Genomic DNA, 17,893 nt, shown 5'->3' with positions numbered 1-17,893 from the left:
CATCGTGTATAGTCTTTAGTCTCAAGTAGACACACATATCGTCTTCAGTCCTAGGTAGACATCATGTATCGTCTTTAGTCTCAGGTAGACAACGTGTATAGCCTTAGTCTCAGGTAGACAACATGTATCATCTTTAGTCGCAGGTAGGCAACATGTATCGACTTAAGCCTCGGGTAGGCAACATGTATCGACTTAAGCCTCGGGTAGACAACATGTATCGTCTTGAGTCAGAAGATGGGGGCAGGACTGATACGGATCGGCTGTGAGGACAAAGATGTAGATGGGGACATCCCTAGATGCAGTAGAAGCGACTTGTGATATCAAGATGATATCAAGACGTGTGAATGTTGTGTTTTGTCCTGCAGGTACTGGAGCTGGTGTGAAGTGATCCAGGCAGGGTGATATCAGGTGACTCAGCAATAAAGGTGACAGTATCAATAGAACAATCATCAATGTGTTAGCTCCTCCTCCTCATATTACTGCTGGTGATGTCACACTCTGCTTGCTGCTGATTGGAGACTTTTCTAGATGCCCCGCCCCCTGCAGCAGATCTATTTTATCATAGTGTTTTCTATTTGTGCAAGTGAATAAATTATTTCAACTCTTTTGTGACTCCATGACTGGGTGAAGAAGTATGACATCATGTTTACATCATCACACTGACTTGTGACTGGGTGAAGAAGTATGACATCATGTTTACATCATCACACTGACTTGTGACTGGGTGAAGAAGTATGACGACATGTTTACTAAAATCTATGACTTGTGACTTTGTGAAGTATGACATCATGTTTACTGTAATCTATGACTTGTGACTGGGTGAAGAAGTATGACATGTTTACATCATCACACCGGCTTGTGACTGGGTGAAGAAGTATGACATCATGTTTACATCATCACACTGACTTGTGACGGGGTGAAGAAGTATGACGACATGTTTACTAAAATCTATGACTTGTGACTTAGTGAAGTATGACATCATGTTTACTAAAATCTATGACTTGTGACTGGGTGAAGAAGTATGACATGTTTACATCATCACACCGGCTTGTGACTGGGTGAAGAAGTATGACATCATGTTTACTAAAATAATCTATGACTTGTGACTGGGTGAAGAAGTATGACATCATGTTACTAAAATAATCTATGACTTGTGACTGGGTGAAGAAGTATGACATGTTACTAAAATAATCTATGACTTGTGACTGGGTGAAGAAGTAGGACATCATGTTTACTAAAATAATCTGTGACTTGTGATGATGCATCCTTGTTTGTCAAAAAACTGTCATTGTTGAAAGCAGATCATCCATCTTCACTTATCTGAGGTGGGGTCGCGGGGGCAGCAGCCTAAGCAAAGAAGCCAGACTTCCCTTAGTCCAACTTCTCCTGGGTGATTCCAAGGTGTTCCCAAGCCAGCTGGGAGACATAGTCCCCCCAACGTGTCCTGGGACTACCCCATTGTCTCCTCCTAAACACCTCCCTAGGGAGGCATCCGGGGTCATCCAGGCCAGATGCCCGAACCACCTCACCTGGTTGCTCTCTATGTGGAGGAGCAGTGACTTGACTCTGATCTCCTCATGGGTGACAGATCTTCTCACCCTATCTCTAAGGGAGAGACCCACCAAAAACCGGAGGAAACTCATTTGGGCCGCTTGTACGCGTGATCTTGTCCTTTCGGTCATAACCCAAAGGTCATGACCATAGGTGAGGATGGGAACGTAGATCGACCGGTAAATTGAGAGCTTTGCCTTCCGGTTCAGCTCCTTCTTCACCACAACAGATCGATACAGAGTCTACATCACTGCAGACTCTGCACCGATCCACCTGTCCATCTCACGAGCCACTCTTCCCTCCCTTGTGAACAAGACTCTGAGGTACTTGAACTCCTCCACTTCGGGCAGGGTCGAACCCAACCCAGAGATGGCACTCCAGCCTCTCCCAGGCGAGAACCATGGACTCTGTATCTTCATACTCGGCTGAGAACCGATCCAGTGAGAGCTGAAGATCCTGGCCAGATGAAGCCATCAGGACCACATCATCTGCAAAAAGCAGACACCTAATCCTGCAGTCACCAAACCGGATCCCCTCAACGCCTTGACTGCTCCAAGAACCTCTGTCCATAAAAGTTATGAACAGAACGGGTGACAAAGGACAGCCTTGGCGCAGTCCAACCTTCACTGGAAACGTGTCCGACTTACTGGCGGCAATGCGGACCAAGTTCTGACACTGATCATACAGGGAGAGGACTAAGTTCTGACACTGATCATACAGGGAGAGGACTAAGTTCTGACACTGATCATACAGGGAGAGGACTAAGTTCTGACACTGATCATACAGGGAGAGGACTAAGTTCTGACACTGATCATACAGGGAGAGGACTAAGTTCTGACACTGATCATACAGGGAGAGGACTAAGTTCTGACACTGATCATACAGGGAGAGGACTAAGTTCTGACACTGATCATACAGGGAGAGGACTAAGTTCTGACACTGATCATACAGGGAGTGGACTAAGTTCTGACACTGATCATACAGGGAGTGGACTAAGTTCTGACACTGATCATACAGGGAGAGGACTAAGTTCTGACACTGATCATACAGGGAGAGGACTAAGTCCTGACACTGATCCTACAGGGAGAGGACTAAGTTCTGACACTGATCATACAGGGAGAGGACTAAGTTCTGACACTGATAATACAGGGAGAGGACTAAGTTCTGACACTGATCATACAGGGAGTGGACTAAGTTCTGACACTGATCATACAGGGAGAGGACTAAGTTCTGACACTGATCATACAGGGAGTGGACTAAGTTCTGACACTGATCATACAGGGAGAGGACTAAGTTCTGACACTGATCATACAGGGAGAGGACTAAGTCCTGACACTGATCCTACAGGGAGAGGACTAAGTTCTGACACTGATCATACAGGGAGAGGACTAAGTTCTGACACTGATAATACAGGGAGAGGACTAAGTTCTGACACTGATCATACAGGGAGTGGACTAAGTTCTGACACTGATCCTACAGGGAGAGGACTAAGTTCTGACACTGATCATACAGGGAGAGGACTAAGTTCTGACACTGATAATACAGGGAGAGGACTAAGTTCTGACACTGATCATACAGGGAGAGGACTAAGTTCTGACACTGATCATACAGGGAGAGGACTAAGTTCTGACACTGATCATACAGGGAGAGGACTAAGTTCTGACACTGATCATACAGGGAGAGGACTAAGTTCTGACACTGATCATACAGGGAGAGGACTAAGTTCTGACACTGATCATACAGGGAGTGGACCGCCACAATAAGACAGTCCGATACCCCATGCTCTCTGAGCACTCCCCACAGGACTTCCTGAAGGACACGGTCCAATGCCTTCTCCAAGTCCACAAAGCACATGTAAACTGGTTGGCAAACTCCCCTGCACGTCCACAGTTCCACAACCAGGACGAAAACCAGACTGTTCCTCCTGAATTCTTGGTTAGACTATCCGGCGTAGCCTCCTCTCCAGTACACCTGAATAGACCTTGAGGATAATCCCACGATAGTTGGAACACACCCTCCGGTCCCCCTTCTTAAATAGAGGGACCACCACCCCGGTCTGCCAATCCAGAGGTACCGCCCCTGATGTCCACGCGATGCTGCAGAGTCTTGTCAACCAAGACAGACCCACAGCATCCAGAGCCTTAAGGAACTCCGGGTGGATCTCATCCACGCCCGGGGCCTTGCCGCCGAGGAGCTTCCTAACTACCTCAGCAACCTCAGCCCCAGAAATAGGAGAGTCCACCACAGAATCCCCCGGCACTGCTTCCTCATAGGAAGACCTGCTGGTGTAATGGAGGAGGTCTAGCCAGTATTCCTCACACTGATCCACAACATCCTTCGTGGAGGTCAGCAGCCCACCATCCTCACCATACACCGGCTGGACTGTCACCCCTGCTGAGGCGGCGGATGGTGGTCCACAATCACTTCAAAGTTGTTTGAAAGTGGTTCTCCGTGGTTTTTCTTAACTCCTCCCATGTCCAAGTTTTTGCCCCTGAGACCACCAAAGCCGCACAGCGCCTGGCCCGCAGGTGGCAGTTTGCTTGATTGGTAAGTGTGATGCAGCTTCTTTTTCAACACCTAAATGTTGCTAGTCACCTGATCAGTAGTCCCAGTCTATTTACCTGCATATTTATCCTCTATTATAGGATTTATCTGCGTATTTATACTGTTTTACAGTATTTATCTGCATATTTATTACTGTATTACAGTATCTGCATATTTTATCCTGTATTACAGTATTTATCTGCATATTTATACTGTATTACAGTATCTGCATATTTATCCTGTATTACAGTATTTATCTGCATATTTATACTGTATTACAGTATCTGCATATTTATCCTGTATTACAGTATTTATCTGCATATTTTATCCTGTATTACAGTATTTATCTGCGTATTTATACTGTTTTACAGTATTTATCTGCACATTTATCCTGTATTACAGTATCTGCATATTTTATCCTGTATTACAGTATTTATCTGCATATTTATTACTGTATTACAGTATCTGCATATTTTATCCTGTATTACAGTATTTATCTGCATATTTATACTGTATTACAGTATTTATCTGCATATTTATCCTGTACTACAGTATTTATCTGCATATTTTATCCTGTATTACAGTATTTATCCGCGTATTTATACTGTTATAGTATTTATCTGCATATTTATCCTGTATTACAGTATTTTTCTGCATATTTGTTACTGTATTACAGTATTTATCTGCTTATTTGTTGCTGTATTACAGTATTCGTCCTGTACGACAGTATTTATCTGCATATTTGTTGCTGTATTACAGTATTCATCCTGTACTACAGTATTTATCTGTGTATTTGTTACTGTATTACAGTATTTATCCTGTATTACAGTATTTATCTGTGTATTTGTTGCTGTAATACAGTATTTATCCTGTACACAGTATTTATCTGTGTATTTGTTACTGTATTACAGTATTTATTTGTTACTGTATTACAGTATTTATCCTGTATTACAGTATTTATCTGTGTATTTGTTGCTGTAATACAGTATTTATCCTGTACTACAGTATTTATCTGTGTATTTGTTACTGTATTACAGTATTTATCCTGTAGTACAGTATTTATTTGTGTATTTGTGACTGTATTACAGTATTTATCCTGTACTACAGTATTTATCTGTGTATTTGCTACTGTATTACAGTATTTATCCTGTACTACAGTGTTTATTTGTGTATTTGTTACTGTATTACAGTAAATACTGTATTTATATGTGTATTTGTTACTGTATTACAGTATTTATCCTGTATTACAGCATTTATCTGTGTATTTGTGACTGTATTGTGTTTGCTGTCATGTTTTCAGGTCAGCTTCCGGTTCGCGCTGCAAAAACAAGAAGTTAGGCCTTCAAAATAAAAGCACAGTGCGTGATTCCCCTATTTTTCTTGTAAACTATTGCCCGGCACGCCCGTGGATTGTGTTCTTTTAAAGGTCGTTTATGACTCATGCCATCAAGTAATTATTGAACCATATTGTGTAGGATTATGGAGTAGAAATGAGTGGTGAAAACGTCGATGTTGTTGGGGCTGGGCGGGGGAACTATAGAGGATGGCAACACGGCGGAAGCATTTAGCGGAGGCACCGGGGACATTTGGCTGGACATAGGCTGCGAGAAAGGAAATCTTTTATTGAATAACCTTGTCATTATTTCGACAACAACCTCATTATTTCTGCACTTTGAAGAACATTCTCGCAGCTTTGCAGGATGGGAGTGCCCAAGTTTTATCGCTGGATCTCCGAGCGTTACCCTTGTCTGAGTGAAGTCGTCAAGGAACACCAGGTATAACACATTAGCTTAGCATCGATAGCATCGATCTAAGTACACTTGTATAAGTACACTTGTATACTATCTAAGTACACTTGTATACTATCTAAGTACACTTGTATACGTCCTTGTGAAAACATTAGTTATTAAAATAAGTCTGAATTAAACATTAGTTGTTAAAATATTTGTTGTTAAAATATTCGTTGTTAAATAAGTGAGTAGAACGTTGTTAAAATATTCGTTGTAAAATCTGTTTGAATTAAACATTAGTTGTTAAAATGTGTTGTTAAAATGTTGAAACATTAGTTGTTAAAATAAGTCTGAATTAAACATTAGTGGTTAAATATTTGTTGTTAAAATAAGTCTGAATTAAACATTAGTGGTTAAAATATTTGTTGTTATTGTTAAAATAAGTCTGAATTGAACATTACTTGTTAAAATGTTGTTAAAATGAGTCTGGATTAAACAGTTGTTGTTAAAATAAGTGAGTAAAACATTGTTAAAATATTGTTAAAACATTAGTTGTTAAACTAAGTATGACATTGTTTGATTATTAGTTGTTAAAATAAATGAGTAAAAATTTGTTGAAACTTAAATTGTTAAAAAATTAATTGTTAAGTTATTAGTGGTTAAAACTTTATTTAAAATAAGTATGAGTAAAACATGAATAGTTAAAGTATTAATAGTTGAAGTATGAAAAGTTAAGCATGTATTGCATGACTTGTGAAAGGGTTGCATCATATTTAAGATGTCATGTAGTTATTAAACATGTTGTAACAGCTAGCAAACATGGCAATCAGGAGTTAGCAAAGTTGTGTAACAAATACAACTACACACTATCAAGTCTTTTAACTTGTCACTCATGCGGCAAAGTTGTGTAACAAATACAACTACACACTATCAAGTCTTTTGACTTGTCACTCATGCAGCAAAGTTGTGTGACAAATACAACTACACACTATCAAGTCTTTTGACTTGTCACTCATGCAGCAAAGTTGTGTGACAAATACAACTACACACTATCAAGTCTTTTAACTTGTCACTCATGCAGCAAAGTTGTGTAACAAATACAACTACACATTATCAAGTCTTTTAACTTGTCACTCATGCGGCAAAGTTGTGTAACAAATACAACTACACACTATCAAGTCTTTTGACTTGTCACTCATGCAGCAAAGTTGTGTGACAAATACAACTACACACTATCAAGTCTTTTAACTTGTCACTCATGCAGCAAAGTTGTGTGACAAATACAACTACACATTATCAAGTCTTTTAACTTGTCACTCATGCGGCAAAGTTGTGTAACAAATACAACTACACACTATCAAGTCTTTTGACTTGTCACTCATGCAGCAAAGTTGTGTGACAAATACAACTACACACTATCAAGTCTTTTAACTTGTCACTCATGCAGCAAAGTTGTGTGACAAATACAACTACACACTATCAAGTCTTTTAACTTGTCACTCATGCAGCAAAGTTGTGTAACAAATACAACTACACACTATCGAGTCTTTTAACTTGTCACTCATGCAGCAAAGTTGTGTGACAAATACAACTACACACTATCAAGTCTTTTAACTTGTCACTCATGCAGCAAAGTTGTGTAACAAATACAACTACACACTATCAAGTCTTTTAACTTGTCACTCATGCAGCAAAGTTGTGTGACAAATACGACTACACACTATCAAGTCTTTTAACTTGTCACTCATGCAGCAAAGTTGTGTAACAAATACAACTACACATTATCAAGTCTTTTAACTTGTCACTCATGCAGCAAAGTTGTGTGACAAATACAACTACACACTATCAAGTCTTTTAACTTGTCACTCATGCAGCAAAGTTGTGTAACAAATACAACTACACATTATCAAGTCTTTTAACTTGTCACTCATGCAGCAAAGTTGTGTAACAAATACAACTACACACTATCAAGTCTTTTAACTTGTCACTCATGCAGCAAAGTTGTGTAACAAATACAACTACACACTATCAAGTCTTTGAACTTGTCACTCATGCAGCAAAGTTGTGTGACAAATACAACTACACACTATCAAGTCTTTTAACTTGTCACTCATGCAGCAAAGTTGTGTGACAAATACAACTACACACTATCAAGTCTTTTAACTTGTCACTCATGCAGCAAAGTTGTGTAACAAATACAACTACACATTATCAAGTCTTTTAACTTGTCACTCATGCAGCAAAGTTGTGTAACAAATACAACTACACACTATCAAGTCTTTTAACTTGTCACTCATGCAGCAAAGTTGTGTAACAAATACAACTACACACTATCAAGTCTTTGAACTTGTCACTCATGCAGCAAAGTTGTGTGACAAATACAACTACACACTATCAAGTCTTTTAACTTGTCACTCATGCAGCAAAGTTGTGTAACGAATACAACTACACACTATCAAGTCTTTTAACTTGTCACTCATGCAGCAAAGTTGTGTAACAAATACAACTACACATTATCAAGTCTTTTAACTTGTCACTCATGCAGCAAAGTTGTGTAACAAATACAACTACACACTATCAAGTCTTTTAACTTGTCACTCATGCAGCAAAGTTGTGTGACAAATACAACTACACACTATCAAGTATTTTAACTTGTCACTCATGCAGCAAAGTTGTGTGACAAATACAACTACACACTATCAAGTCTTTTAACTTGTCACTCATGCAGCAAAGTTGTGTAACAAATACAACTACACACTATCAAGTCTTTGAACTTGTCACTCATGCAGCAAAGTTGTGTGACAAATACAACTACACACTATCAAGTATTTTAACTTGTCACTCATGCAGCAAAGTTGTGTGACAAATACAACTACACACTATCAAGTCTTTTAACTTGTCACTCATGCAGCAAAGTTGTGTGACAAATACAACTACACACTATCAAGTCTTTTAACTTGTCACTCATGCAGCAAAGTTGTGTGACAAATACAACTACACACTATCAAGTCTTTTAACTTGTCACTCATGCAGCAAAGTTGTGTGACAAATACAACTACACACTATCAAGTCTTTTAACTTGTCACTCATGCAGCAAAGTTGTGTAACAAATACAACTACACACTATCAAGTCTTTGAACTTGTCACTCATGCAGCAAAGTTGTGTGACAAATACAACTACACACTATCAAGTCTTTTAACTTGTCACTCATGCAGCAAAGTTGTGTGACAAATACAACTACACACTATCAAGTCTTTTAACTTGTCACTCATGCAGCAAAGTTGTGTGACAAATACAACTACACACTATCAAGTCTTTTAACTTGTCACTCATGCAGCAAAGTTGTGTGACAAATACAACTACACACTATCAAGTCTTTTAACTTGTCACTCATGCAGCAAAGTTGTGTAACAAATACAACAACACACTATCAAGTCTTTTAACTTGTCACTCATGCAGCAAAGTTGTGTGACAAATACGACTACACACTATCAAGTCTTTTAACTTGTCACTCATGCAGCAAAGTTGTGTAACAAATACAACTACACATTATCAAGTCTTTTAACTTGTCACTCATGCAGCAAAGTTGTGTGACAAATACAACTACACACTATCAAGTCTTTTAACTTGTCACTCATGCAGCAAAGTTGTGTAACAAATACAACTACACATTATCAAGTCTTTTAACTTGTCACTCATGCAGCAAAGTTGTGTAACAAATACAACTACACACTATCAAGTCTTTTAACTTGTCACTCATGCAGCAAAGTTGTGTAACAAATACAACTACACACTATCAAGTCTTTGAACTTGTCACTCATGCAGCAAAGTTGTGTGACAAATACAACTACACACTATCAAGTCTTTTAACTTGTCACTCATGCAGCAAAGTTGTGTGACAAATACAACTACACACTATCAAGTCTTTTAACTTGTCACTCATGCAGCAAAGTTGTGTAACAAATACAACTACACATTATCAAGTCTTTTAACTTGTCACTCATGCAGCAAAGTTGTGTAACAAATACAACTACACACTATCAAGTCTTTTAACTTGTCACTCATGCAGCAAAGTTGTGTAACAAATACAACTACACACTATCAAGTCTTTGAACTTGTCACTCATGCAGCAAAGTTGTGTGACAAATACAACTACACACTATCAAGTCTTTTAACTTGTCACTCATGCAGCAAAGTTGTGTAACGAATACAACTACACACTATCAAGTCTTTTAACTTGTCACTCATGCAGCAAAGTTGTGTAACAAATACAACTACACATTATCAAGTCTTTTAACTTGTCACTCATGCAGCAAAGTTGTGTAACAAATACAACTACACACTATCAAGTCTTTTAACTTGTCACTCATGCAGCAAAGTTGTGTGACAAATACAACTACACACTATCAAGTATTTTAACTTGTCACTCATGCAGCAAAGTTGTGTGACAAATACAACTACACACTATCAAGTCTTTTAACTTGTCACTCATGCAGCAAAGTTGTGTAACAAATACAACTACACACTATCAAGTCTTTGAACTTGTCACTCATGCAGCAAAGTTGTGTGACAAATACAACTACACACTATCAAGTATTTTAACTTGTCACTCATGCAGCAAAGTTGTTTGACAAATACAACTACACACTATCAAGTCTTTTAACTTGTCACTCATGCAGCAAAGTTGTGTGACAAATACAACTACACACTATCAAGTATTTTAACTTGTCACTCATGCAGCAAAGTTGTGTGACATATACAACTACACACTATCAAGTCTTTTAACTTGTCACTCATGCAGCAAAGTTGTGTAACAAATACAACTACACACTATCAAGTCTTTTAACTTGTCACTCATGCAGCAAAGTTGTGTAACAAATACAACTACACACTATCAAGTCTTTTAACTTGTCACTCATGCAGCAAAGTTGTGTAACAAATACAACTACACACTATCAAGTCTTTTAACTTGTCACTCATGCAGCAAAGTTGTGTGACATATACAACTACACACTATCAAGTCTTTTAACTTGTCACTCATGCAGCAAAGTTGTGTAACAAATACAACTACACACTATCAAGTCTTTTAACTTGTCACTCATGCAGCAAAGTTGTGTAACAAATACAACTACACACTATCAAGTCTTTTAACTTGTCACTCATGCAGCAAAGTTGTGTAACAAATACAACTACACACTATCAAGTCTTTTAACTTGTCACTCATGCAGCAAAGTTGTGTGACAAATACAACTACACATTATCAAGTCTTTTAACTTGTCACTCATGCGGCAAAGTTGTGTGACAAATACAACTACACACTATCAAGTCTTTTAACTTGTCACTCATGCAGCAAAGTTGTGTAACAAATACAACTACACACTATCAAGTCTTTTAACTTGTCACTCATGCAGCAAAGTTGTGTAACAAATACAACTACACACTATCAAGTCTTTTAACTTGTCACTCATGCAGCAAAGTTGTGTAACAAATACAACTACACACTATCAAGTCTTTTAACTTGTCACTCATGCAGCAAAGTTGTGTAACAAATACAACTACACACTATCAAGTCTTTTAACTTGTCACTCATGTAGCAAAGTTGTGTAACAAATACAACTACACATTATCAAGTCTTTTAACTTGTCACTCATGCAGCAAAGTTGTGTAACAAATACAACTACACACTATCAAGTCTTTTAACTTGTCACTCATGCAGCAAAGTTGTGTGACAAATACAACTACACACTATCAAGTCTTTTAACTTGTCACTCATGCAGCAAAGTTGTGTAACAAATACAACTACACACTATCAAGTCTTTTAACTTGTCACTCATGCAGCAAAGTTGTGTGACAAATACAACTACACACTATCAAGTCTTTTAACTTGTCACTCATGCGGCAAAGTTGTGTGACAAATACAACTACACACTATCAAGTCTTTTAACTTGTCACTCATGCGGCAAAGTTGTGTAACAAATACAACTACACACTATCAAGTCTTTTAACTTGTCACTCATGCAGCAAAGTTGTGTAACAAATACAACTACACACTATCAAGTCTTTTAACTTGTCACTCATGCAGCAAAGTTGTGTAACAAATACAACTACACACTATCAAGTCTTTTAACTTGTCACTCATGCAGCAAAGTTGTGTAACAAATACAACTACACACTATCAAGTCTTTTAACTTGTCACTCATGTAGCAAAGTTGTGTAACAAATACAACTACACATTATCAAGTCTTTTAACTTGTCACTCATGCAGCAAAGTTGTGTAACAAATACAACTACACACTATCAAGTCTTTTAACTTGTCACTCATGCAGCAAAGTTGTGTGACAAATACAACTACACACTATCATGTCTTTTAACATGTCACTCATGCAGCAAAGTTGTGTGACAAATACAACTACACACTATCAAGTCTTTTAACTTGTCACTCATGCAGCAAAGTTGTGTGACAAATACAACTACACACTATCAAGTCTTTTAACTTGTCACTCATGCAGCAAAGTTGTGTAACAAATACAACTACACACTATCAAGTATTTTAACTTGTCACTCATGCAGCAAAGTTGTGTGACAAATACAACTACACACTATCAAGTCTTTTAACTTGTCACTCATGCAGCAAAGTTGTGTAACAAATACAACTACACACTATCAAGTCTTTGAACTTGTCACTCATGCAGCAAAGTTGTGTGACAAATACAACTACACACTATCAAGTCTTTTAACTTGTCACTCATGCAGCAAAGTTGTGTAACAAATACAACTACACACTATCAAGTCTTTTAACTTGTCACTCATGCAGCAAAGTTGTGTGACAAATACAACTACACACTATCAAGTCTTTTAACTTGTCACTCATGCAGCAAAGTTGTGTGACAAATACAACTACACACTATCAAGTCTTTTAACTTGTCACTCATGCGGCAAAGTTGTGTAACAAATACAACTACACACTATCAAGTCTTTTAACTTGTCACTCATGCAGCAAAGTTGTGTAACAAATACAACTACACACTATCAAGTCTTCTAACTTGTCACTCATGCAGCAAAGTTGTGTAACAAATACAACTACACACTATCAAGTCTTTTAACTTGTCACTCATGCAGCAAAGTTGTGTGACATATACAACTACACACTATCAAGTCTTTGAACTTGTCACTCATGCAGCAAAGTTGTGTGACAAATACAACTACACACTATCAAGTCTTTGAACTTGTCACTCATGCAGCAAAGTTGTGTGACAAATACAACTACACACTATCAAGTCTTTGAACTTGTCACTCATGCAGCAAAGTTGTGTAACAAATACAACTACACACTATCAAGTCTTTTAACTTGTCACTCATGCAGCAAAGTTGTGTAACAAATACAACTACACACTATCAAGTCTTTTAACTTGTCACTCATGCAGCAAAGTTGTGTAACAAATACAACTACACACTATCAAGTCTTTGAACTTGTCACTCATGCAGCAAAGTTGTGTGACAAATACAACTACACACTATCAAGTCTTTTAACTTGTCACTCATGCAGCAAAGTTGTGTAACGAATACAACTACACACTATCAAGTCTTTTAACTTGTCACTCATGCAGCAAAGTTGTGTGACGAATACAACTACACACTATCAAGTCTTTGAACTTGTCACTCATGCAGCAAAGTTGTGTGACAAATACAATTACACACTATCAAGTCTTTTAACTTGTCACTCATGCAGCAAAGTTGTGTGACAAATACAACTACACACTATCAAGTCTTTTAACTTGTCACTCATGCAGCAAAGTTGTGTGACAAATACAACTACACACTATCAAGTCTGTGAACTTGTCACTCATGCAGCAAAGTTGTGTGACAAATACAACTACACACTATCAAGTCTTTTAACTTGTCACTCATGCAGCAAAGTTGTGTGACGAATACAACTACACACTATCAAGTCTTTGAACTTGTCACTCATGCAGCAAAGTTGTGTGACAAATACAATTACACACTATCAAGTCTTTTAACTTGTCACTCATGCAGCAAAGTTGTGTGACAAATACAACTACACACTATCAAGTCTTTGAACTTGTCACTCATGCAGCAAAGTTGTGTGACAAATACAACTACACACTATCAAGTCTTTGAACTTGTCACTCATGCAGCAAAGTTTTGTGACAAATACAACTACACACTATCAAGTCTTTGAACTTGTCACTCATGCAGCAAAGTTGTGTGACAAATACAACTACACACTATCAAGTCTTTTAACTTGTCACTCATGCAGCAAAGTTGTGTAACAAATACAACTACACACTATCAAGTCTTTGAACTTGTCACTCATGCAGCAAAGTTGTGTGACAAATACAACTACACACTATCAAGTATTTTAACTTGTCACTCATGCAGCAAAGTTGTGTGACAAATACAACTACACACTATCAAGTCTTTTAACTTGTCACTCATGCAGCAAAGTTGTGTGACAAATACAACTACACACTATCAAGTATTTTAACTTGTCACTCATGCAGCAAAGTTGTGTGACATATACAACTACACACTATCAAGTCTTTTAACTTGTCACTCATGCAGCAAAGTTGTGTAACAAATACAACTACACACTATCAAGTCTTTTAACTTGTCACTCATGCAGCAAAGTTGTGTAACAAATACAACTACACACTATCAAGTCTTTTAACTTGTCACTCATGCAGCAAAGTTGTGTAACAAATACAACTACACACTATCAAGTCTTTTAACTTGTCACTCATGCAGCAAAGTTGTGTAACAAATACAACTACACACTATCAAGTCTTTTAACTTGTCACTCATGCAGCAAAGTTGTGTAACAAATACAACTACACACTATCAAGTCTTTGAACTTGTCACTCATGCAGCAAAGTTGTGTGACAAATACAACTACACACTATCAAGTCTTTTAACTTGTCACTCATGCAGCAAAGTTGTGTGACAAATACAACTACACACTATCAAGTCTTTTAACTTGTCACTCATGCAGCAAAGTTGTGCGACAAATACAACTACACACTATCAAGTCTTTTAACTTGTCACTCATGCAGCAAAGTTGTGTGACGAATACAACTACACATTATCAAGTCTTTTAACTTGTCACTCATGCAGCAAAGTTGTGTGACAAATACAACTACACACTATCAAGTCTTTTAACTTGTCACTCATGCAGCAAAGTTGTGTAACAAATACAACTACACACTATCAAGTCTTTTAACTTGTCACTCATGCAGCAAAGTTGTGTAACAAATACAACTACACATTATCAAGTCTTTGAACTTGTCACTAATGCTGCAAAGTTGTGTAACAAATACAACTACACACTATCAAGTCTTTGAACTTGTCACTAATGCTGCAAAGTTGTGTAACAAATACAACTACACACTATCAAGTCTTTTAACTTGTCACTCATGCAGCAAAGTTGTGTAACAAATACAACTACACATTATCAAGTCTTTGAACTTGTCACTAATGCTGCAAAGTTGTGTAACAAATACAACTACACACTATCAAGTCTTTGAACTTGTCACTAATGCTGCAAAGTTGTGTAACAAATACAACTACACACTATCAAGTCTTTTAACTTGTCACTCATGCAGCAAAGTTGTGTGACAAATACAACTACACACTATCAAGTCTTTTAACTTGTCACTCATGCAGCAAAGTTGTGTAACAAATACAACTACACACTATCAAGTCTTTTAACTTGTCACTCATGCAGCAAAGTTGTGTAACAAATACAACTACACACTATCAAGTCTTTTAACTTGTCACTCATGCAGCAAAGTTGTGTGACAAATACAACTACACACTATCAAGTCTTTTAACTTGTCACTCATGCAGCAAAGTTGTGTGACAAATACAACTACACACTATCAAGTCTTTTAACTTGTCACTCATGCAGCAAAGTTGTGTGACAAATACAACTACACACTATCAAGTCTTTTAACTTGTCACTAATGCAGCAAAGTTGTGTAACAAATACAACTACACACTATCAAGTCTTTTAACTTGTCACTCATGCTGCAAAGTTGTGTAACAAATACAACTACACACTATCAAGTCTTTTAACTTGTCACTCATGCAGCAAAGTTGTGTAACAAATACAACTACACACTATCAAGTCTTTTAACTTGTCACTCATGCAGCAAAGTTGTGTAACAAATACAACTACACACTATCAAGTCTTTTAACTTGTCACTCATGCAGCAAAGTTGTGTGACAAATACAACTACACACTATCAAGTCTTTTAACTTGTCACTCATGCAGCAAAGTTGTGTGACAAATACAACTACACACTATCATGTCTTTTAACTTGTCACTCATGCAGCAAAGTTGTGTGACAAATACAACTACACACTATCAAGTCTTTTAACTTGTCACTCATGCAGCAAAGTTGTGTGACAAATACAACTACACATTATCAAGTCTTTTAACTTGTCACTAATGCTGCAAAGTTGTGTGACAAATACAACTACACACTATCAAGTCTTTTAACTTGTCACTCATGCAGCAAAGTTGTGTGACAAATACAACTACACACTATCAAGTCTTTTAACTTGTCACTCATGCAGCAAAGTTGTGTGACAAATACAACTACACACTATCAAGTCTTTTAACTTGTCACTCATGCAGCAAAGTTGTGTAACAAATACAACTACACATTATCAAGTCTTTTAACTTGTCACTCATGCAGCAAAGTTGTGTAACAAATACAACTACACACTATCAAGTCTTTTAACTTGTCACTCATGCAGCAAAGTTGTGTGACAAATACAACTACACACTATCAAGTCTTTTAACTTGTCACTCATGCAGCAAAGTTGTGTGACAAATACAACTACACACTATCAAGTCTTTTAACTTGTCACTCATGCAGCAAAGTTGTGTGACAAATACAACTACACACTATCAAGTCTTTTAACTTGTCACTCATGCAGCAAAGTTGTGTGACAAATACAACTACACACTATCAAGTCTTTTAACTTGTCACTCATGCAGCAAAGTTGTGTAACAAATACAACTACACACTATCAAGTCTTTTAACTTGTCACTCATGCAGCAAAGTTGTGTGACAAATACAACTACACACTATCAAGTCTTTTAACTTGTCACTAATGCAGCAAAGTTGTGTAACAAATACAACTACACACTATCAAGTCTTTTAACTTGTCACTCATGCTGCAAAGTTGTGTAACAAATACAACTACACACTATCAAGTCTTTTAACTTGTCACTCATGCAGCAAAGTTGTGTAACAAATACAACTACACACTATCATGTCTTTTAACTTGTCACTCATGCAGCAAAGTTGTGTGACAAATACAACTACACACTATCAAGTCTTTTAACTTGTCACTCATGCAGCAAAGTTGTGTGACAAATACAACTACACATTATCAAGTCTTTTAACTTGTCACTAATGCTGCAAAGTTGTGTGACAAATACAACTACACACTATCAAGTCTTTTAACTTGTCACTCATGCAGCAAAGTTGTGTGACAAATACAACTACACACTATCAAGTCTTTTAACTTGTCACTCATGCAGCAAAGTTGTGTGACAAATACAACTACACACTATCAAGTCTTTTAACTTGTCACTCATGCAGCAAAGTTGTGTAACAAATACAACTACACATTATCAAGTCTTTTAACTTGTCACTCATGCAGCAAAGTTGTGTAACAAATACAACTACACACTATCAAGTCTTTTAACTTGTCACTCATGCAGCAAAGTTGTGTGACAAATACAACTACACACTATCAAGTCTTTTAACTTGTCACTCATGCAGCAAAGTTGTGTGACAAATACAACTACACACTATCAAGTCTTTTAACTTGTCACTCATGCAGCAAAGTTGTGTGACAAATACAACTACACACTATCAAGTCTTTTAACTTGTCACTCATGCAGCAAAGTTGTGTGACAAATACAACTACACACTATCAAGTCTTTTAACTTGTCACTCATGCAGCAAAGTTGTGTGACAAATACAACTACACACTATCAAGTATTTTAACTTGTCACTCATGCTGTGTGATG

General features: G+C 37.4%; 2 protein-coding genes across 4 annotated transcripts in view; both read left to right on the top strand.

The window, feature by feature from the left end:
- LOC133545042 (E3 ubiquitin-protein ligase COP1) overlaps positions 1-606 on the top strand; it is a 39,512-nt gene extending 38,906 nt beyond the window's left edge. For all 3 annotated transcript variants that reach the window (XM_061890337.1, XM_061890336.1, XM_061890338.1), the window contains one exon: positions 366-606. In XM_061890337.1, the coding sequence (XP_061746321.1) occupies positions 366-383 (18 nt within the window). In that variant the 3' untranslated portion in view covers positions 384-606. The remainder of the gene's footprint in view (positions 1-365) is intronic.
- A 5,029-nt stretch (positions 607-5,635) lies between these two features.
- Positions 5,636-17,893, top strand: part of LOC133545628 (5'-3' exoribonuclease 1-like) — a 77,719-nt gene continuing 65,461 nt past the window's right edge. The window contains exon 1 of the mRNA XM_061891388.1: positions 5,636-5,870. Coding sequence (XP_061747372.1) covers positions 5,796-5,870 — 75 coding nt within the window. The 5' untranslated portion in view covers positions 5,636-5,795. The remainder of the gene's footprint in view (positions 5,871-17,893) is intronic.

The sequence above is a fragment of the Nerophis ophidion genome, linkage group LG28, assembly GCF_033978795.1.
Source record: "Nerophis ophidion isolate RoL-2023_Sa linkage group LG28, RoL_Noph_v1.0, whole genome shotgun sequence".
NCBI lineage: Eukaryota > Metazoa > Chordata > Actinopteri > Syngnathiformes > Syngnathidae > Nerophis > Nerophis ophidion.
This window is presented reverse-complemented; position numbering and strand designations above follow the sequence as displayed.